General features: G+C 36.9%; 2 protein-coding genes across 5 annotated transcripts; one reads left to right on the top strand and one right to left on the bottom strand.

Annotated features, from left to right (window-relative positions):
• Window positions 1-382: 382 nt before the first annotated feature.
• Window positions 383-1,394, bottom strand: tlr2 (toll-like receptor 2). Its single transcript, XM_052126343.1, is given in 8 exon segments — window positions 383-450; window positions 453-598; window positions 600-659; window positions 661-979; window positions 982-1,084; window positions 1,086-1,201; window positions 1,204-1,244; window positions 1,246-1,394. Coding segments are annotated over 8 exon segments (1,002 nt in total).
• A 7,122-nt stretch (window positions 1,395-8,516) lies between these two features.
• socs1b (suppressor of cytokine signaling 1b) lies at window positions 8,517-16,470 on the top strand. Of its 4 annotated transcripts, none has more exons than XM_052126577.1 (6): window positions 8,517-8,580; window positions 8,681-8,758; window positions 9,031-9,123; window positions 9,388-11,259; window positions 11,432-11,494; window positions 14,969-16,470. In XM_052126577.1, exons 4-6 carry the CDS (start codon window positions 11,202-11,204, stop codon window positions 15,604-15,606), a joined length of 759 nt encoding a protein of 252 aa, XP_051982537.1. In that variant the 5' UTR covers window positions 8,517-8,580; window positions 8,681-8,758; window positions 9,031-9,123; window positions 9,388-11,201; the 3' UTR covers window positions 15,607-16,470. The 4 variants fall into 4 exon arrangements, with proteins under 4 accessions (XP_051982537.1, XP_051982536.1, XP_051982535.1 ...); XM_052126576.1 differs by having other exon boundaries at window positions 8,521-8,758; window positions 9,388-10,829; window positions 11,193-11,259; XM_052126575.1 differs by having other exon boundaries at window positions 8,521-8,758.
• The last annotated feature ends 7,359 nt before the right edge of the window (window positions 16,471-23,829 follow it).

A 23,829-nucleotide genomic window follows, 5' to 3' on the forward strand; every position in this document is an offset into this window, starting at 1 on the left:
TACGGCTGAACTGATTTTGAAGTAATGCTACATTTGTTAAACATTCATAGAACTTTCTTTGAAAGAAACAGTACATTAAATTACAATTAGATAACCTATTGAAACAGGTCACATTACAGGAACACTCTGGCCACTATATTTGTTCAGGGTATTGTTGTGCTTCCAATTAATATTTAACTACAAACCACTATATGCTCACAGTGGTGCTGGTACTCTGATATGTTTTATTACCCAAAACAGATAGGGGAAAAAATAATTGTCAAACTCCAGATAGAAGGTTAATCCAAACAATTAGAAGGAAACTATTAAAATAAGATCAATACAATAAAATCAAAACAGTTGATCAAAACATTTTCCCCATTAAAATTTAGGAAATGCATGATCATGTTTTTACTCTTAAACGTTCGTCTCTCCTTAGGGCGACTCTAAGATTGCTCTAGAACTCTGATCTTTTTCCTCATCCTCCGGCCACTCCAGATATGTTCTGGAGTTCATAATCTTCCTCAGTTTGCTGAAATGCTTGGGAATTGTCTCCTCCTTGATTGGCTCAAGAAGTATCAAGACAGCAGAATCGTTGTGCTCATCGACTATGCGGAAATTCCAGTTCATAGCAGCACCATTCGCTGGTGACAAAGTGCTCAGACAGAACAAATAGTGTGGCTCTTCTCAATCGAGTCAATAATTTTGTCTACGATCCAGCGACCTGGCCTGCAGTCTTGTTTGTTCAAACAGAGTGCAAAGGGAGGATGAGCAATTTCTAGCTCTGGAACTAGGACCTCCTCGACCCACTCAGCATCTTGTTGACTGTATGACAGAAAAGTGTCAAAACAGAGTTCTTTAGCTGATTGACCAACTGCTGGTTTTTGTTTGGCTTGTATTCATGCTATAGTCATCTGCAGGTACCATAAAACGTGGAGCTTGTGACAGGTAACAACAAGTCCAATCACTAAGACTATAACTGAACACAACACTGAGACAGAGTGTCACAGAGATAATTACGATGACCATCCCGTAGGATAACGACATTTTCAACATCCTGTTTGAAGAAAGCCACAAACTCGCTGGAGCACACAAAATTGTTTTGAGTCCGCCTCCAAGTATTGCAGGTTTCTGTACCGCATCAGAGTTTTCCTGTTGAACATATGCAAGGCATTTCTTTGGATGAGAAGTGTCTTTAGGCTTGGAAATAATTCCCCCGTGCCAGTTTCATAAATCTGTTGCCTGTCAGTATAAGCTTAAGCTTAAGGAAATCTTTGGTGGAACACTGTTAAATCATTTTCACTGAGTTCCAGGACTGTCAAGCTAGAAGGCAAGCAAGGGGTCAACTTACGTATCTTTATGCTTGAAAGGTTCAGAAACCTGAGAGTTGCTGGCCAGATACACTTTTCTGGCATAGAACCAAAGCTATTGTGACTTATGTCCAAATATATAAGTCTCTTAAGATTGGCTACCAGACTCGACAACAGCCCAAAAGATTTTAAGGAGTTCTGGCTCACGTTGAGTGTGTTGAGGTTTTGAAATGCCCGTTGATCAGTATACAAGGTCTCCTGAATTGTTAGGTCTGACAGTAGATTTAGGCTAAGATCCAAGTCTTTAGTGTTATTCAGAAAGATAGCAGTTAAACGAGGAATCACAAAAAGTGTGCAGTTTATCACAGACACCTTGAGAAAATTCAATAGGATAATTCCCAATTGAGCCATGCTGCTAAACATAAAGAAGCCTTGTATGTCAAGATTACGTATGAAGGCAGTATGCAAGCTTTTATATTCAATGGGTTTAGCTTTCTGCCACCACCCTTTACAACTAAATGTACATCTTCAAGACCAATGTAAGACCATGCAGAACCATTCATGCTCAACAAGACTGAGGTGACAGCTTCATATGTTGTGGTGCTTTTCAGTAAAGTCAGACTTGTTGTGCCCCCTTCTTTTAGCTCTTTGAAAGGTTCTACTGAAGTGTTTGTTCTGAGTAAACCATCTTTGATAATCAGCACAGTGTCAGGGTGGGAAACATCTTGAAGAATCTTAAAGACAAGTTTTGGATCATCCTGAATGAGATTTTGAAGGCTCACGAAACTAAACCGATGGGTTGGGCTGCTCTAAATCTCCTATTCTCATATGACCTCAGGTTACTGCCAACAAATGTCATCTCGTCCATATGAGTAAGCCCATCTAAGCCATTCCTGTATACCTTCTTTAGTGAAGGACTGCAAAATTGCTGTGTACTCAAATTTACAAAAGACTGAAACAGAGGTGCAGGCCCGAGGGTGGTATATGGATTTCCTAAAAGGTTCAACTGCTTTAAAGATTTTTGATTGTGGAACCAAAATTAAGATAGATTTTTCAGGTTGTTTAAAGACAAATCAAGAAATTCCAGCTTTTCTTGAGAGTTGATTGCTTCCTCATGAATGAACTTGAGGTTGTTTAGGTTTTTCAGCTCACTATATAGGCTGAGATCATTCTTGTCAATGAACTCAATTTGATTGAAAGACAGATCAAGGCAAACAGCATTCACTGGAACTTTTGGAACCTGTTGCAGATGTTTTGAGGAACAGTAATAGAATAGTGTGGCAGGGCGGAGGGCGGGGCCGGGTCGTGATCGCCTATCAGAGCCCAGCCACCTGAACGAGGACGATGGCCGCCGACCGCGAGGGGAGGAGGGGCTCCAAGCCGACTGCCTGGAGTGGTCAGGGCCGCTGCCAGGGGCGGAGGAGTCACCTACCGGCCGCTGAAACGCGGCGGGGTTTAAGCCTCGGATCCGCCCGGAGAGGAGCGGCTGTCGTCCGATAAAGGGTGGAGGAGTGGCCGACGAACAAGCTGCGGCGTATCGGAGAACTGGCGAGTAAGTTTTTTTTTTTTTTTTCTCATCTCTCTCTCCTCTCTCTCTCTCTCTCTCACTGTCGCTCTGCGTTGGCCTTTATCCTCTTTTACATTTTACAGTTTTTTGGGGGGGTACTACACTGTTACAGGAGTACCCTCCCATTTTAATCATTTCTGTTTCCCTCCCCTCGTCCCTCCCTCGTCCCTCCCTCGTCCAGGTAGATGGGGATGACCTGCCGGCAGTCAGCTGAAGGCGCCCTCCCCAGGGAAAGGGGTGTACGTCAGGCCGGGGGCTCCCCAGCCTGAGAGAATGAGGGAGGAATGTGGCAGGGCGGAGGGCGGGGCCGGGTCGTGATCCTACACACCCGGTCCCGTATTAGGCTAATTATGCCTCCGTGAGGTTTAAAGGCTGACTGCAGAGGATCGTGCGGGAGAGAGAGAGCGTTAGCGGACATGTCCGTCATGTGTGTTTTTGTTGTCTTTTAAGTTTACCATTAAACTATGATTTATATTGTCAAGCCGGTTCTTGCCTCCTCCTTGCCCATCCTTTAACTGTTTTACAAATAGTAACTGATTACAATAAATCAGAAGGCCTATTTACTGTATATTGGGTGAATTCAGGTAAATTGGGCCATCAGGTCAGGGGCCAGATAAGGCTGGAGTGTCATGGTTCTTTAAAGGAATGTTCAGCTTTACAAGTTAAGCTCAATCAACAACATTTGTGGCATATGTGGCAATGTTAATAACCACCAGAAATAATTTAGACTCATCTGTCCTTTTCTTTTAAAAAATAAAAAAAATCAAGGTTACATTGACGCACTTACAATGGAAGGTTTAAAATGTGAAGCTTATATGTTTATAAAAGCACTTGCATTAATTCTTAAAACTTGTGTATTATTTGAGCTGTAAAGTTGTTTAAATCATAATTTTTACAGTCATTTTAGGGTTTGTTGACATCATCATGGCAACTACTGTAGGTTTTAAAATTGGCTATCTCTTTACACAGAAAAGAATAGTTAGTGATTTTATCACACTAAAATCATATTAACACACATATTGTTTATGTCTTGTGACTATACTTTTGAAACAGTGAGTATTTTAATGTTTACAGGCTCTGTTCACTTCCATTGTAAGAGCCACACTGGAATGCTGTTGATTGAGCATTCGGCAATATGTGGAATGATGTTTAAAATACAGGAAATTAAATTTGACTTTCTCATTTAATTAATCAAATAATTAATCAACAGATAATAACCTATAATCAAACATTCTTTTTTTATATAATGTTTTGTGTTGAATCATGAATGAATGAATGTCATACCAGCTGGGACACACTTGCAGGCTCACTATTGGCTTATTCAGTGTTTTAAGGCAGCCATTTTGGGTCAACATCATTGTAGTTCTTATTTCACAACACATAAGTGTCACCTCAGTCAGCAAACAAGAATCAGTCTTAGACTTTGCTGAAAGTTGGTTTTAGCACCTTTATAAAAACTCTTACACAAGTCCTCCTCATTGCTAAGAATTTTGACACCTAATTCAAAGCTTAAGACTATTCTTTCTGAGAAGTTTTATACATACAGCCAACTAAACACAAAAATAGCACTTTTGGAAATTGAGCATTATATCCATAAACATTTTAATTCTAATATAGATGATTTGTCAAAAATGTCCCAATTTAAAGGAAAATTATACATGTTAAGCTCAATCGAGAGCATTTTTGGCATGATGTTGATTACCACAAAAAATTATTTCAATTCGTCCCTCCTTTTTTAAAAAAAAAAGTAGAAGCAAAAATCGAAGTTGCAGTGAGGCATTTACAATGGAAATTAACTGGGGCAATTTTTGGAGGATTTAAATGAAGAAATGTGACATTTCTAAATTTATAAAAGCATTTAATTAATTCTTCTGTTAAAAATCATGTTTTAATTGAGCTGTAAAGTTGTTAAAATCATAATTTGTAAAGTCGTTTTAGGGTTTTAACAGAGATTATTTAGCAGAGATGGCCCACTTCTATTAAAATGAATGGGTGAAATTGGAATGCCCAACTTTAAAATGCACATGCACATTAGCTATTCAAGCTGGGAATTTTTTTTGTGTTATCTGAGGTAAAGAAGCACAATTTATGATTCCAGTATTGTCAGATTTTATTGTTGATTTAAAATGTGTTTTGATCATAATCTTGCCCAAACATTTTTGAGATTTCATTCTTTCCCCATTCAAGTAGATAGAAGCTGTACTGTCATGAATGGAAATAGACTCCTGAGAGCGTTCCAAAGATGGCCGACAGTGGACTGATTTGCGAGAAAGACTTTGGTTTTAGGTTTTGTTGACGTTACATAGTCATGCCAATGAGGTTTTAAAATTGGCTGTAACTTTACCCAGAAAATGTAAGTGATTTTATCACATATAAATCATATTAACACACATATTGTTATGTATACCCTGTCTTGTTCCACTGTTGCCCTTTTGTTTACCATTTTTGTCACTTTTGTACTCCTTAGTTTTCACTTTTGTAGCTCCACAGTCTTGTTTTCCCTCGTGTTCACTGTTCATTGTTTTCACCTGCCCTTGTTAATTTGCCTTTGGTTTCTGTTAATCTCCTTGTTATCTTGTTTGAGTCCTGTTTGTTCATTGGCCCCTTTGTCCCACATTTATGTATTTAAACCCTGTCTGTTTGATCAGTCTCTGTCAGTCGTTGTTTGTTAATGGAGGTATGTTGTTAGCCTGGTATGTGTTCCCTGCCTGAGTTATCTGTTTGTGTTCATCGTGTTTAGTTTAGTTTAGTTTTATGTTTTATTTCCCCATTGAGGGTTGTTCCTTTGTGTTTACTTGTTTATTTAATAAATTCTTAACTGCATTTGTATCCGCATCTCCTCGTCTGCCTCTCTGCTCAAGCGTTACACATATACTATTAACACAGGCTATACTTTTAAAACAATGAGTATTTTAACATGTACAGGCCCCATTCACATCCATTGTAGGTGTCTCACTGTAACCTAGATTTTTGCTTTTTTTAAAGAAAAGGAGCAAGTCAAAATGATTTTTTGTGGTAGTCAACATTATGCCACAAATGCTGTCGATTGAGCATAACTTGTATTGAACACAGAATATTCCTTTAACTAAATCCGCCCTACAGTTTTAGTTACATAATGCAGCTACTCTGCAAACACAAGGGGCTGAACAAAAACATAAACCAGAAGTTCCCCAATTTGAATGCCAAAATCTTGGCAGTGTACAATCTGTTTAAATATGAGTATGTGCAACTTAATAGCTAGACTTCAAACATGATGAATGTTACAGTTCTACCACACCAGCATATTCCAAGACAGAAAAGTTGAAAGATTACCTAGCTGGAATTTCTGCTCCCAAAGTTTGCCTGCAGATTGGCAGTCATAACAATAGTAGAAAACAGATTTCAAACACAGAACGCAAACATATTGTGAGTCACAAAAATCTGTGAAACTGAGTAGCCTGATTGAAACAAAATCATATCCTTTTTTTAGCATAGATTTTAGGGAACAATTATTTAAGACAATCTCAGTGCAATTGTGTACATAGAGTATATTTTTCTCATGCTGTATATTAGTAGTTTGGAGGTATTGCTAAACACACTTTTATGCAAATCAATTTTTGTAAAACTATTTAAAACTGTTTTTATTTACGCTTCACTGAGCACCACTTTAGAATTAAGGATTTGAAAAGAGGAAGTCATCTTGCCAAATTGGCCTTGAAATAACTCCTGCACAACAATACATAACTTTACTTCTCCTGTGGTGGTTGTAAGACCTTGTGTCCTGCAGGTTTCATTCATGACAGGCAGTTGCAAATATTCTACAAGTACAGCAAAATTAGCAAAACAAATAATGATGTAAAAAAATACAATATTGATAACAAGAATGTTATAAACAGTCTTGTGGTGAAGTGCAGGGATCTTCAATCTGGTACAATTAAACCTGTTTTATTCAAATGCTCATATTTATAATATTATAAAACAAACACTTTAGTTATTAATGTACTTTAGATATATATTTGCAATATATATACTGTTTGGACCCTCCCTCTAGATATAATTGTGTAGTATACATACTTCAGAAATGGGTTTATAGGTTAATTAATAAGTAGGTAGAATATACTGGCTTATTGTTAGCTACCTTCTTTCAGCCACTTTTCTGGTGAAGGATAAAACAATTGCAAGACTTCCCCCAAGTGATATACCTGTAAGTGACAGGTGAAAAGAGGCAATGTCATCAGGCAATCAGACATAACTTCCTAAATCCTCATGTGACACAGGCTGTTATTTTTACTTTGGCTGATTGTAACTGTAAAAAGCAGAAAAGCATTTCTCTATTGTTTCATTTTAGATTTAAAGCCACATTATTTCTAAGCTTCCCTGATAGCACACATACATCACCCAGATGTCTATTTGGTGTGCGTGTTTACATCTGGAAGAAGTATTTTTTTAGGCTGTTTGCTAATCTGCAATGTGTCTATAAGACGTTTTCCGATATTCAGAAGATGTCTTTTGAAAAGTTTATTATTTAGAATGTTTGTAAATCTGATCTTTTAAAGATGTTTAGCAGATGTAAATTAGAATGTGATGCTTTCCAAATGAAACGCTCTTAACCAGCCAGCTTTTAGAAATGTACATGTGCTATCTGGCTTGTGGAAATCACTGTAAATTTTAAGCAATAAAATGGTCTGTCTTGGCACGAAGGCCAATGTGACTTCCATCTATTTTTAGGAGCATTTAGGTTTCACCCCTGATGCTAAGCTTCATTAATCTTTCTTTAGTTTACTCAGAAAAAAGCAGAAATATATATATATTTTTTAAATATTTTACCCACATGAATTAAAAAAAAGAGCACATAAAATGATTAACAGGCAGAGCATGGTGGTCATGGGTTTTATTCCCTGGGAACACAAGAAACTCATAAAATGGTTAATCTCCACTTTCACATTCTTCTTCTGTTGTTTCTGGCGATTCACATTCTTTGTGCATATAACCACCTACTGGGCAGTACAAAATATATACAGTAAATCTTGAGCTGTTTGAAGACATGGATTTAACCACTGCAATCATATGTATTACTTTTATGCTGCATTTAAATGCTTTTTGGACCTTCAAAGTTCTGGCCACTAGAGAGATATTCTTCAAAAAAAATCTTTGTTTGTGTTAAACAGATGAAAGAAAGTCATACACATTAGGGATGGCATGAGGTTGACAAAATTATTAGATAATTGTAATTTTTAGGTGAACTATCCCTTTAATCTAAGAAGTTATAGTGTAAATATCTGAGCCAAAGTTTCCAATCATAATTGAAAACTCGCCTGAGCAATAAGACAGCACCATCTGAGAAATATACATTTCACCTCTGAGTAAGCAGCACTTCAGAGTTTATGGCTTTAGCAAATATTTTACTATATTACCATACTCAATTCTCTTTGGAGGAAGCTAAATAAAAGCGGTTGAAATGTATCCATATATTATTACCTGATATTCTTTATAGCTTCCTCTTACCTCGGTTACCACTTTTTACAAAAATGGACCATAATCCATTTCAAACGCGGGCGCTTTAACTCGCTTGTGTAACTTTAACAAGCCCCGCCCCCAGACCTGCAAGCATTGGCTCAACATCTTTGTTGGGGCTATTTAATTGGATGGTGTGTTGCCATGAAAAAAATTACAATACGGAACACATACAGCGGCAGACACCCGCAGCGTGCCCTTGTAGCTTCTAGCTAGCTACTTGATTAGTAGGTAAATAGAGTAAGCGTTGAGCCATATGAACAATATTTTTCAAGCTTACACACATTTTTTAGGCAAAAGTTTTTCCATACATTTTTAAACATCTTTTTAGGCTATAGACATGCCGACTTCTCCCGTAAAGACACGCATTCCGCTGACAAGCTTTGGTCATCTCATAACCGAGGTCAAGGTACACAAATAAGCCTTATTGACAATGGATAGCTGTCATACATGCTGTCATGAATATAAAGTACAATTTATATGAAATCTATTCCCTTCTAAGACAGAAAACGAATTATGTTTGAACTCGTATGACTGATATGCTTACAAAAAAACTAAAAAAACATACTATGACACCATGGCAATACGATTATTTTGGACATTGTTTTCACTTGATGCCAAAGTTACATCCGTGTTAATGTTGATTTTGATATTGTGTGTGTGTGCGCGCGTGAAATACAGAAACAACTCTTTGGGATTAATGCACCAAACCCAACTCAACTGACAGGATGGAGGAAATATTTTAACAGCTACACATTACAAGGACGCAGAAATGTAAGATCAATGTTTTACAGTTACTCGTTTTTTTAACAATTATATGCTGTTAATAAAGGGCATGTCTCCTTGTTAAAGACATAATTTACCAATTTACCTTTCTGAATACAACTAATGGATTAAAAAAAGGTCAGACAACATACCAAAAAGAAAACAAACAAACACGTGCATTTATCGTGCTTGTGAAAATGTTCTAGAAACTGTCACATTAGTTTGTGTCTTAATTGCATTTTGTTCTGCCTCTTATTCTCTTCCCTTTTCTAGTTTGTTCTTGCCACATATGGTGCTCTTGCACTCACAGCTGCTGCCTACATGCTGAGGCGCAGCAGGAAGAAGGAACTTGAAACCGCATCTGTGTCCTCGTAAACAAAAAAAAATGTTTCAGTTTGGGGTTTTTGAGGGTTAAAATGTATAATAAATTATTTATAATCACCACATGAATGGACTGTGGCTAACAGATTGTTGTCCATTTGACTCTTTTTCGTGATTTGCCAACAGAGTGCAGAAATATTGAGTGTCCGTGCTTCTTTTGGAAGCAAATGGGGCAGTTGCTTTGTTTTACAATGGTTGGTTGTAGAAACTAGCAATTAGCGCCATTTCTAGCTATAAGAGGTATAAGCAGCCGCTTTGGGCCCTTGAGCCACCAGGGTGCCCCACAAAGCAAGGTCGTTTTTTTATATTTAGGGGCCAAGCACCGAAGGTGAGAAGCTCCTATGGGATCTGTTAGTGTTCTTATTATTTTTCCGTGGAAAGTCTATGGCAGCCCATAGAACCGTACCAAGGAAAGAATTTGTCACACTGATAGAGTACACTGTCAAATGTAACTGACCCAAATGTGGTGTCTCTCACTCCAACCCTCTAGTGTGACCAACATTTCAAAATGTCTCTTACGTTTTGGAAATGGTTAACCCTTTTCTGAAGTGGTTATTTTGAATAAGTATTATTTTAATTTGTTACTCCAAAAAGCATCTTGCTGTCTTAAAAGTATTTGCCTATGTTGACAAATCTCCCTCTCAAATGTAACTGACTCAAATTTGGGGTCTCTCACTCAAACCCTCTAGCGCCACCAACAGTTCAAATTGCCACATACCTTTTTTGCCTAACTTTTGAACCGTAAGTCCTAGTAACAAAATAATTTTCCTACTGATTCCTTGGGTCATGCCCCAGATGCTGCATTGTGTTTCGGCTCCGCCAACTCGGCTTTTCGGCATTTCAAATTTTTGGTTAAAACCTACTTTTTCAAACTCCTCCTAGGCTGTGTGTCTGATTTGCACAAAATTTGGTACATATCATCTAGAGACACTCATGACAAAAAGTTATGGAATTCATGATGATAAACCAAACTGTTCTTATATAACTCAACAAATATGACAGCGAGTACACCAAAATGCACGTAAAGCTATATCTTTGCAACGATTTATGTATTGACATGAAATTTACAATATGTCATTACAAGCATGACCTGAGTGTACCTGCACAGTTTTGGCACAGTGCCACCTAGTTGTCAGGAAATATGAAAAACCTCCAATGTTGCTTATAACGTCTGAATAGTTTGGCCTAAAATCATGAGACTTGTCTCTTTAGAGTCCCTGGTGCATAAGTTGAATGATATCCAATTTTTCTATGCCTGCATTTTTGGGCTTCAGCCGTGACCAGGCACGAGCCGGTATGGAACTGGCAAGCCAAGTACACCTGGAGCTTTAAAAGTGAGTCTGATTTGCAGCTGTATTTTTTAAATATTTATTTTGTTTTATTTACAATCTTTGTAAAGTTATTTATTGTTATTATTATTTTATAAAAGGGTGGGCCTCCAAGTAGGAATTTGCTTAAGGGCCCCCATATGCTCAGAAATTGCCCTGCTAGCAATGCTAGCAATGTAGACTGTAACACACACTTGAAATCCTGTCGAATGCAATGCTCAGAGGGTTTGCAGTCAGATTTTTAGACTAGAGAAATATCAGTGCTGTTTTAAAATGATTCTGTGCTTTTTGTTTCAGGATCATCAATTCTGTTGATTATGATGTGGCATCATTCTGAAAGTGATGATGTTTTCCTATTGCATTCCACAGTAGATTCTAATGTTAAGACAATCAGCTGGCAAACTACCTCTTTCTTTTAAGAGACCAGTTTCTTGTGGTATCAGATCATTTTCCTCTTTTAGATATGATATATATATATATATATATATAGATAGATAGATAGATTAGTCCAAGTCTTTCTGACTTTAAAACAGTCTTACTGTACTTTTACAGTACTCTTACTGAGTTACTTTTTTATGAATATGATATATCTCTATAATATATTGTAGGTACCTGGGTCAGCCAAAGTGAAACTGAAATGAAAAAGCACCTGCATTCAGGTCTGCTGTATGGTGGGTTGTGGTGAGCTTTTTTTTTTTTTTTGATATGGGACTACACCTTGCTTAAGAAAATCATTGGAGTGAATGTGTTATTAATGTGTTCGGCAGTTGATGACACTGGTAATAATAGTTGGTCTTCTTGGGAGTTTTATCTTTTCCACTGCGTATTTTTTGGGACTCATCTCAAAAGGGAAACTAACTTAAGGTGGAAATTAATGTTTGGATTCATCCGAAGTACATTGCATGGTAATTCTTAAAAATCTGCAGACAAAACTGTCATTTGATTATGCAAAACATATCAAAAACTGCTTAAATTAAATGATTTATGCATTTAAATAATAAGCAAACACACATTAGAAAAAAAAAACATTTTAAAATGAAAACTAATTTGGGATTTTTTATTTATGTATTATTAATTTTAAAACACATATATTAACCTGGACATCATGTATTTGTAATTATGTCTTTGATGATTTCCAGGCTTGCATGACTGTCTTGACTGTCAGAGATACAGATGTTTACATAGACCAAAGATGAAAATCAATTTAAGACTTCTACAGAAAGAACTGAAAACCATACAGCATCTGTTAACAGTTTATTTTCAAAACTGCATTTACAAGTTGCATTGAATTCATGTCCATATAAAACAATTTAAATTGCACACTTATGTGACACATTTGTGTGTGTATTAGTAGGCTATATATGCAGTTTGAGTAAATAAGTAATATATATATATATATATATATATATATATATATATATATATATATATATATATATATATATATAGGGGCCTATATATAAATTGCTGTAAAATACTTATTTTGTTCACATATACAGTAGCTGACTATAGCCTGTATAGAAGATTGGGTTTCCTAAATATATATATATATATATATATATGAGCTGTAGTTATGCATATCTGTTTTCAGTTTTTAATCCATATAGAGTGTTTAGGTTACAGTCCTACACAATCAAAATAAAAAGGGCTAAAAACCTAACACTTCTAATCATTAATCTATTATAGACGGAGATCGCTATGTAACCTACAGATCACGTGATTTAAAGTAAACCGGGGCGCAAAGCGAAAGTGAAATTAAACTGGTATTTTATGAGGCTTAACATAAAAAATACATTTGTATGCGCATATTGTGAACATGAACTCTATTGTTTGCTTAACACAGGCTTCTGTACATACACATCTGGTGTCTCCTTTATACCCGAGATCTTGGCCAATTTGAAGAGAATAAATGGGGGTCAGTCTGTACGCTAGTTGCCAAATCTAATTCCATTAGCCTATAAATACAGGAGTGTACGTTAGGATGCGTTTCATTGACATACGGTATATGTATCTTTCGTATCATAAGTAAAATAAAACGCGTAGCCTATATATCGCAACGTATCCGACATCCAAATATCTGGAGTTCTTGGAGGAGATCTTTCATTGATTGGCAGACTGCCGCGTGTCTGTATATATTGGTGCAAAAAAACTTTCGGTTTCGCTATTTTGTAAGGTTCAGCCAGTTGAGAGAATCATGATAGCCTACATCAAAAAAGCAGTGTCGCAGGAAATCTTGACACAATTCTGGAAAATTTAGACTAGTCAACATCAAAACTACAATTGCGGTAAGTGTTTTTTGATCTGAGAACTGGACTGAGAGGCTTCGCACACAATTCATTGCAGTGTGAAAAACTGTTATCAATGCATGAAAACCTCGTCAACATGCAAACCGCACAATTGATATTCCGAAATATGAAATTGTTAATCGTTGTCACGTTCATAAACTGTGGTTTAGCAGTCTGTTGCCATAAAGGAGAACATTTTCACGTTCCTATAATGCTAGGAGAACAATTTAAGTTGCTGAAACCGTTAATGGTGCTTCTAAGAACCTTTTCCACTTTTACTAGTGGGGTCGTTAACGATTACAAAAAAAAAAAAAAACTTTTTATGCGAGTTTTGATTCGTTGCCTTTCCGTGTCTGTGCGTTTTACAAAATTATAGAACCATATGTTACTAATAATTTTAACATCCGCCCATGTTGTACAACTTTTTCCAGCATTTGTTTAAATGCATTGGCACTATTTTGAAAATCTAAAATAATTAAAGAATATTAGGCCAATCATTCTTTGACAACGTCGCAAAAGAGTCATGCATTATTTATTATAGGCTGTGGAAACTCCCTGGCACGTACAATAATTCAAGTAACGTGTTCGTACAATAGCTAATAAAAAAAGTTTTGCAGAGAACAGAATCAGAAATGTATTCATTTTCAATTACAGTGAGAATCACATTTGAATAGTTCTAACCAAGATTTTGGTTGATCTAAATCTTTACTGTCACTTCAGACAGACACTGTTCTCATGGTGACACAACAGACTGCCTCAAGCAAATAATGCAAATTTTCAAGTAGGGTACTAAAAGCCCCACAGGATTTAAAGGCACTTTAAATAAAACCAGATATTTTCTCTCCAAAAGACAAATAGGCAACAAAAAACACCACAGTACTTTCCTAAACAACTGTTTGTCACTAAGAACTTTAAAATTCTGATCCATAAGATTTCAGAGATTCATAAGATCTATGAATTTGAGCTAATTTGATCTATATTTAATAATGTTTAAATGTTGCAAATTTATGTTAATAATGAGAATCCTATTTATATGAGGGCAAAATACATATTCGTAATTTTCAGAAAGGTAATTAAATAAAAGTTTTGTAATAAGTGACCAATAAGTGAAATTATAGTATTTGGGCTTAAAAGCTCTCCTGTTGCAGGGGCAAAAGGCCACCATAAAAAGCACTGTTTAAGTGGGGCGAATAGTTTTTCTATGATGTTTTTTTGAAGTGGGCTCACATTGACAGATCCTGTCACAATGGAGATTCATTTGTTTATAGAATACTTGAGAAGTTATGAAATGCCAAATGTAGTTATTTTGAATAAGTTTTATCTTAATTTGTTACTCAGAAAAGTGTCTTGCTCTCTTAAAAGTATTTGCTTAAATTGACCAGTTTTGCCCTATAATCCCCCTAAGGCCTTTTTCCCCAAGTGTGGGGCAAAAGGCTCCCTTACCACCTTTTTTCAAAAACTAATTTGAATCAAAACAACCTTCCAATTTACACAAATTGTGTTGCTCCATTACCATTCAATAAAAAGAAATGTATTTTTTTTTCTTCCAATTTTGATACACGTAGACTTTGAACAGAAAAAAGCACAAATTCCTTAAGGTCCTTTATCCCCATTCTACCCTACTAAAAGGAAGAAATATTTTTTATTGGTGTGTTTGTATGCATTTTGTGTCTTGAGAATAATCTGCCTGTAAATGGTCAAATTTAAATGTTTTCTATGGTAAAACAAGGCACAACTGACATCAAAATGGCTTTCCCACACATACATACACAAACACACAGACTTTCCTGAATGTGTTCAGGCAAGCGCTCTTCCTACCTCTTCTTGCTACAACTCTTTCTCTTTCTCTTTCTCTCTCAGGCTGTACAGAATTACTTGTTTATGTGTTGGGACCATGGAGGAATGTCATGATTGGGCCCCAATCGAGAATGGTCCAACACAATGACACTGACCTTCCAGTTGTGCCACAAGGCCCATCCAAGCCAGCAGAGCCCTCTACGCCCTGTTCTGTCCCACCAACACACTTTCGCCCCTTTCGCCACCAGCAGGACTGTAATCTCATCACCCAGGCTGTGCATCACTTGAGCCACAGTGGATTTTATTGGGGTCCCTTGGATGTGGATGAAGCTCACGCACAACTTGCCAAGCTCCCCCTTGGGACATTCTTAATCCGGGATAGCATGCAGGTGAATGTTTTCTTCACTCTAAGCTATCGGGCTCCCGAGGGACCTACAAGTGTACGGGTGCTCCTGAAAGATGGGGGTTTTAATTTGGCTGGGAGTAAACACAGTTTTCCTTGTCTATTTGCCCTGCTGGAGTACTATATATCCTCCCCCAAAAAGAGTCTGAGTAAGCCCTATCGTGGAGAAGCAGCACAAAGCCTACAAGAAATGGCAAGGAGAGCAGTGGTGCAAAGTTTTGGGAAGGATAGCATTCAACAACTCCCTGTGAGCAAGAAGCTTAAAGAATTTCTGTGGTTGTACCCATTTAGTATATGATCAGATTTGACCTGTTTACTTTCACATTTTTCCTTTAAGAAAGTGTAATTTTTTATCATTTCAGAGGATTCAGAAGCATGGGTTGCTAACTAGATCATACTGTAGTGTATTTAAGTGTGTGATTGTTTGGGTTATTTACAGAAAAAAGCACTACGACACAGTTTTATATGAAAGATACTGCATAATCGGTAGCCTACTTTTCCATCATGATTGATGACAATGATTGTTTTAAGCAATTACTGGTACTGGTAAAGTGTTACAGTCTGTATTATTGAATAGGACAACTTTGTTACTTTTAAATATTATTGTCTTTATATATGAATGTAAACCCGTGAAGACACATAGAACTGGTACTGACCAATATCAGTATAATAATTTACATTTTGTGATTCAGTACAATATTTAGACTTATGCATTATGCCATTCTGCCATGCAGATATTCAAAGCATTTCACCTAGTTTGATGTTAAAAGAGTTTTGTTTAGGATTGCATTTTTATTATTACAATAAACATAATTTAAGTAATCTGTTTAACTATTTAGCCTATCAGTTGATTTAATTTACTGTTATCTATCTCTCTCTGTTTCTCTTTTGCTTTTTCTATGCACTAATGGTTTACTTGTAATCTGACCCGACCAGGAATTGCCAGAAACATACTAAGTTCACACTTCAAATCAAATCCCTTTATTGTCACTCAACCATATACACAAGAACAACATTGTGTGAAAGTCTTGGGCCACATCTAGGGGAACATACGAGTTATGTATCCACCAGCTGTAACCCTTCATGTTCCAGCAACTATGAGAGTTATGCACTGAATAAAAAATGACGAGTAAGATTTACTTAATTGTTATCTTATTTTAAAGTTTTTGTACACAGTTCAAGTAATTTTTTTATTATTATATAAAATAAAGCAAACTCTACTTAAATTCATGACATAATATTGTGTGAGAGAGTGGATTTAACTTAACTTTTCCAATAACATTTTCTTACAAATCTAATGTGCATGGTATTTAAATTAGCTTAGTAAAATGAACACTTTACTAAAACATTTTACATTTTGAACATTAATTATTAACACATCAATATACCACATGACATATGAAAGTGTTCCATAGGAAAGCTTCATGCATGCTATGTAATCTATTAGACAACATCACCTTGCATTACTGACAACGGGATCACATCATGGTGCTGCGCACTCAAACCTCAACACTTGGTGCTCAAAACACGATGATGTTAACAATTACCAGATAATTTTTTGGGGATCATGAACGGACCATTTTAAGCAGAAAATTAGCTTAATCGTTCACAAAACAAGAAGTTACCGACTGTAACATCAAGATCAAAAATACAAATGGTTTAAATAAAATTGCAAGCAGTGAAACCACGCATGCTCATTAATTATTCAAGCCTGGTGCATACTGGAAACAACAGCTTCAAAAAGTTAAGTCAAATTAACTTACTACAGGTCCTTCTCAAAAAATTAGCATATTGTGATAAAGTTAATTATTTTCCATAATGTAATGATAAAAATTAAACTTTCATATATTTTAGATTCATTGCACACCAACTGAAATATTTCAGGTCTTTTATTGTTTTAATGCTGATGATTTTGGCATACAGCTCATGAAAACCCAAAATTCCTATCTCAAAACATTAGCATATTTCATCCGACCAATAAAAGAAGTGTTTTTAATACAAAAAAAGTCAACCTTCAAATAATTATGTTCAGTTATGCACTCAATACTTGGTCGGGAATCCTTTTGCAGAAATGACTGCTTCAATGCCGTGTGGCCTGGAGGCAATCAGCCTGTGGTACTGCTGAGGTGTTATGGAGGCCCAGGATGCTTCGATAGCGGCCTTAAGCTCATCCAGAGTGTTGGGTCTTGCGTCTCTCAACTTTCTCTTCACAATATCCCACAGATTCTCTATGGGGTTCAGGTCAGGAGAGTTGGCAGGCCAATTGAGCACAGTAATATCATGGTCAGTAAACCATTTACCAGTGGTTTTGGCACTGTGAGCAGGTGCCAGGTCGTGCTGAAAAATGAAATCTTCATCTCCATAAAGCTTTTCAGCAGATGGAAGCATGAAGTGCTCCAAAATCTCCTGATAGCTAGCTGCATTGACCCTGCCCTTGATAAAACACAGTGGACCAACAGTGTCCAGTATTTGAGTTAGTTGAATGAATTTGCAATTAAAAATGTTGTTTCAGCGTAAATAAACCTAAATGCAATTTATGGTTTGAAGTATGAACGAGAACATTTTGAACAGCATTCTTGCTGTTGTGTTCACAGTACACTTGTCAATTAGCTACTCTGTATCATGTGTCATGTACTGTATATGTGCATGTCAGGCCAAGTGTAAACATTTAAAATAGCTGTGAGCATTAAGCATGGAACATATGTGGAAGCACAGATTGAATGAACAAACCAGTTCAGACATGCACATACAATTGAACCTCATCCTGGAAAAACACTTTTATGTGTTTCCTTATCTATTGCACAATGTGTACATCTACAGTACATAATGGTGCTTGGACTTTAACTCCTCGAAGAAAGTCTTACACTTCTCTATGAGACGACATTCATAACAGAATAAACATGAAAATGTATATTATTCTTGCGGGTAAAGCCCCTTTAAACAAACTAAAATACCACACGTCGACAAAACTTTAGACATGAAAACTTCGATATGAAAGAAAGAAGAAAAGAAAAACAATCTCAGCACAATGTTTCCCGTTTTGAAGGAATCTATTATGATTATCATGTATTCCACACCACAACATCTCCATCACTGCATTTTCTTCTTATCTAGCACTCACACACACATTTTAGGTACACCTTCCCTCACTGAGCTCAGGTTTATATCCATTGACGCCTAAGCCCATTACAGGATCCATGCTAACTGGCAGAGTTGATTATATTGTCATCACAAAAAGGATCAGGAACATTTGGACAAGACAAGTTTGCAGGCAGGTTTACCAAAATTCTCTCTCCTCCTCAAACAAAGCCTGTTCAGATTCATTCAGCATGAACCACAGCAGTAAGGTTATACAGGGCCCAATCAGGCAATTCAATAGCTTTTTCACTATTATGACTTACTGTAAATTATCAATGGCATGACATTCTTTCTGAATCCCTCTGCATCACCTTTCTAGTTCACCTCCATTCAACCAGTAAGTCCTTTAACAAGACAGGCTTTGTGTTGCTAAACTTATAAAAGAAAAAACTTTAAAGACAAAAAGATAACAAAATAAACAGCTATTGAATGGGTAAAGATGCAGAATTTCCCTCTTGCTAAACCCATGCTTTTTTATACCCCAAAAAGCTCTACAAAGGAATTGGTATAATGTTTTTAATGGTACATTAAAGCTCAATGAACATTCTTGATCTTCTCCAAGTACAGTACCTGTCAACCAAGTATGGCTACCTTATTCACTGTAGCAGCATCTTGATTTTTTTTATGTGAAAGTAAATAAGACTTTGAGGGATAATCTTACAGTCTCTTCAAAAGGCTGTACTGTTGTACGTTCATTTTGTTGTCAAAACATTTAAATAAACATCTTTCCCAAAGAATTCAGTAGATAAATAACTCTTCAAAGGTAAAGTTCATGAATTTAATTATAATTATCTCATCATTTACTCACCCTCATGTCATCCCAGATGTGTTTGACTTTCTTTCTTTCTCCTGCTGGACACAAACAAAGATTTTTAGAAGAATATCTGAGCTCTGTAGGTCCATAAAATCCAAGTGAATGTCTTCAGAAGTGTGGGTGAGAAACAGATCAATCTCCAATTTCACTTTCACTTTTGCATTTTTCTTCTTTTGTTTTTAGTGATATGCATTCTTTTTGGATATCACCATCTACTGGGCAGGGAGGACAATTTATGGGTTAGTTCACCCAAAAATGAAAACAATCCCATAATTTACTCACATTCAAGCCATCCTAGGTGTATATGACTTTGTTCTTTCAGCCAAACACAATCGTAGTTATATTAAAGAAATATCCTGGCTATTCCAAGCTTTATAATGGGAGTGAATGGTATCTTAGATTTTGAAGCCCAAAAAAACAAATCCATCCATCAAATAAGTAATCCATACGGCTCCAAGGAGTTAATAAAGGCCTTCTGAAGTGAAGTGATGCATTCTTGTAAGAAAAATATCCATATGTATTACTTTATAAACTATAATTACTGGCTTCCGGTAACGGCCGTCCGCGCTATCACAACAGAGTCGAGTTCCGGCATATGATGTAGGCGTAGGGTAAGCTCCGGTGAGAAGTGATCCGGCTCAGCTCATCAAAAAGAGCTGGCTCTTTTGACTCCCAAACGGCTCTTTAAAAACTAGTTTTCCACTTTCCAGCTATTGTTTTCACAGCTGTCCTTATGCTCTCTCCTCGGCTGCTCTCTCTCCTCGACAGCTAAGTGTGTGACTGTGTCTGTGAGTGAATGGGTTTCGCACTACCCCACGGATCTTTGGTTCATTGGTTGACACTACGTGTCTGATTGACAGGAACTACAGGTGAGGACAGGTCCAATAAATATTCATATCCATTATTGTTTGTTTTTGGGAAGGACTCTTAATCAGTGCTCTTATTTTATATTATGCCAGCAAAATCATGATTGCAAATTTGCCACAAGAGGGTAGGCTTCTCCTATACTGTTAACCTGTCATGTTCAATTTACCCAGAATTAATAACGTTGATTTTTTCCAGTCCGTTGCGAGGCAGTGACTGAGAAAGGTAAACAGGTAAACAACACAGTTTACAGTACATTAGGAATGGGCAAATGAAGCCTCATGAAGCTCTGAATCTTTTCCCCGATTGCTCCGTGAAAAGATTAGAAGCCTCAGGAATGTCGGAAACAGTGCCATCTGGTGGTTAGTCAAATGGTGACTTATTGTGGTCAGCCATAATCCTGGGTATGCAGCTCCGTTATATGAAGCGCCTGATGTAGTTTTGATCTAGTGTGCACAAATAAAAGCCTAACAATGATAAGTGTGTTAATTTTCACATTCTGATAATGTTATTCGTTAATTAATTTGTGGCAATATATGCCTGATATGATTCAGTGTAATATTAATGAACATAAATGACTAACAGAGTTGTATTAGGCAAGTATCTGGTGCTCTAATTATTTTTAATAATACTTGTATTACAGGATATATCACTCTTAAAAATAAAGATGTCAGGAAGAACCAAAAAGGGTGTTTCGCATCGATACCATAGAAGAACCTTTTTTGGTTCCACAATGAACCATTTTGAGGAACCTTTTGAGGAAGTCTAAAGAAACCCTTTCCACTACAAAGAACCTTTTGTGCAGTGGGGAGGTTCCATGAATGTTAAAGGTTCTACTTGGAACCCTCGATGCCAATAAATAACTTTTTTATTTTTATCCCCTTTTCTCCCCAGTTTGGAATACCCAATTCCTAATGTGCTCTAAGTCCTCGTGATGGCATAGTGAATTACCTCAATCCGGGTGGCGGAGGACGAATCTCAGTTGCCTCCGTGTCTGAGACAGTCAATCCGTGCATTTTATCACATGCCTTGTTGAGTGCATTACAGCAGAGAAGCTATTCACATTATTATCCACCGCATCACTCACAACTCACCACACGCCCCACCGAGTGCTAACCACATTATAGTGACCACGAGGTGGTTACCCCATGTGACTCTACCCTCCCTAGCAACCAGGCCAATTTTTGGTTGCTTAGGAGACCTGGCTGGAGTCATTCAGCATGAAAAATAACCTTTTTCTTAAGAGATTTTTAAGAGTGTAATGTCATTTTAAATAAGTTTAAATGGAATTTAACTTCCATAAACCCATAGAGTAGATGCCTGGATTCGAAAATTCCGACACACAAAGGGCGAATTCCAAACTGCGTTTTTGTGCCCTTGAAGGGCACTGCGGAAGGGGATACCACACTCAGGGGTGTTCCAAACGAATGCGAGCAACTCAAGCCCTCTGCGAAGGGCCCTACCACAAGGCCATTAGCGAAGGGTACATGCGATGGTCACTTCGAGGAAGTAAATTCACCTTTTATGATCACTTGACCTTGGGTGACGTGTCCACAGGATATATTTTAAAGCAAGGTTGTTGATCAGAACATATTACATGTTCAAATGCTCGGGCAAGCACCATAGCCCTTTTATAACAGATACTTCTCCTACGCTATTTATATTTGTTCTCATACTTAAGATAGTAGACAGCCATAAGCAGAGATACTCCAAAAACAGTGGCCATTTTATCCTGTAGGGGAGTATAAACCCTGAGGTTTTATATTATTTATTTATTTATTATTAAGACCTCTTGAGCACCAAATAATGAATGTTCATTCATGTATTTTATATATACATTTATATACAGACATACATACTATTATAATTATTATTAAAACAGCAACAGTAAGCAATTTTAAATAAGACACAAAAGGCAATGTTTGAGCTGTTTTCAGAACGGCTGTGCTGTGTAGTTATGGTAACGTTTCTGGCAAAGATAAAGTGGAAGTGATGTTTGTCTTTTATTACATCCTTCATCAAGGGTGTTCCAAATGGCATACATGAGACTCGAGTGCCCTACTCCCTTCAGAGTTCCCACTTCAAGGGCTCAGCCCTTTGGAGGGAGTAGGGCATACTCTGTTCACTTCCGTTTGGAATTCTCCCAATTATGTGAAGCGCGCACTGGTGACTTGCTTGGTTTTTTTGTTGATCACGTGATTCTCTGAAAACAATACTCAATACACTATTTGAAGCTTCAGTGTCATATGTAATATCACAACAGTGCATCCACAACTCGTAGATGCTTCAACACTGTTTAAATTGTATGTATATTGTAAAGTTGTATTTCTCCTCGTCACACACCTCCCTCCTATTCCTCAAATTACAAAGAGTTGTTATCAGGAAGAGTTTGCAAGTGTCTTACAAAGAAACAAGTGTAGTGAGTTTTTAATAGAAGTTTGAGTGTATGTGAAATCACATGCCTGATGATTAAGACACTTCATTTAGGGCATGAACACAAGCAACACCATTCCCTAAAATCAATTTAAAGTCTTAGTTGTGTGACCAGGAAATAAAATATAGATTATTTTCCAAGAATTGTCAGAAATAATGGCATAAATCCTCCAAAACCACTGTAACATTAACTGCTGTTGACCAACTGTGTGTTTGTCTGTACAGGTTGTGTACATTAATTTCTTCAAACAAGTGTCCTGTGAAGGCTCTTCAAACAAAATAACTGGCAGCCAGTCTATCTTTCCCTTGAGCTTTAGGCAATGCCTCGCAAAAACCCAAATGTGGCACTTTGTCAGATTTACTTTGAAGGACTGGCTCCACAAGAATTGTGATTTACTTGAAACCATAAAACAACTAGGCCTACATGCAACATTTCTATCAGCACACCATCCTGTTTTCCACAAGGGGCTTGCTTGTTGATTGACAGCTATTTTAATTTCTGTGAGCTACCTGATTGTAAAGGCATTTTAGCAGGCAAGCCAACAGCAACAAAAACAAGAGCTGGGTTCTTTTTGTGGTCTTTGTGAAGTCTGAATCTCTCAGATGTAATTTGATATGAAAATATTCAGTGCTACATTATTAACATTCCCATTTATCCTGATGGATTTCTTTAGGTTGTCTGTATGCAGTGTGATTGTGTGTTTGTCTTTCTGGTTTTGTTACAGTGATTACATCTTGTCAATGGTTGAAAAGACACCTAAGGGCTTTCCCAGAGCAGACTGTCACATCATGTCATTTGCATACATATCGCATTAAATTTGTCTATATAAATAATACTTTGAGCTAAGTGTTTACAGACAGTGTGATTACCTCAAATATTCAAAACATGTCTGATCAAAGTCTTTCACCTTTATATAACAAAACAAAGGGGCTAAACATGTTATTTGCAAGCATAAATACTCTTATTTGCATTCCTTGTATGGAATTCTCCATCCAACTCCAGTGGTTTCATTCCTATAATTCCTATCTTCAGAAGTGATATGATAGGTGTGGGTGAACGCTTTCACATTCATCTTCTTTTGTTTTTTGGCAATTCACATTCTTTGGGCATATACTGGCACCTACTGGGCAGAGAGGAGAATTTATAGGAAAGAAAATACTTAAATACTGATCTTTTTCTCACCCACACCTATCATAGTGCTTCAGAAGACAATTATTAAACCACTGGATTTGTATGGATTACTTTTATGCTGCCTTTATATGCTTTTTGAA

Source organism: Xyrauchen texanus, chromosome 5, assembly GCF_025860055.1.
Source record: "Xyrauchen texanus isolate HMW12.3.18 chromosome 5, RBS_HiC_50CHRs, whole genome shotgun sequence".
In the NCBI taxonomy this organism is placed as follows: Eukaryota; Metazoa; Chordata; class Actinopteri; order Cypriniformes; family Catostomidae; genus Xyrauchen; species Xyrauchen texanus.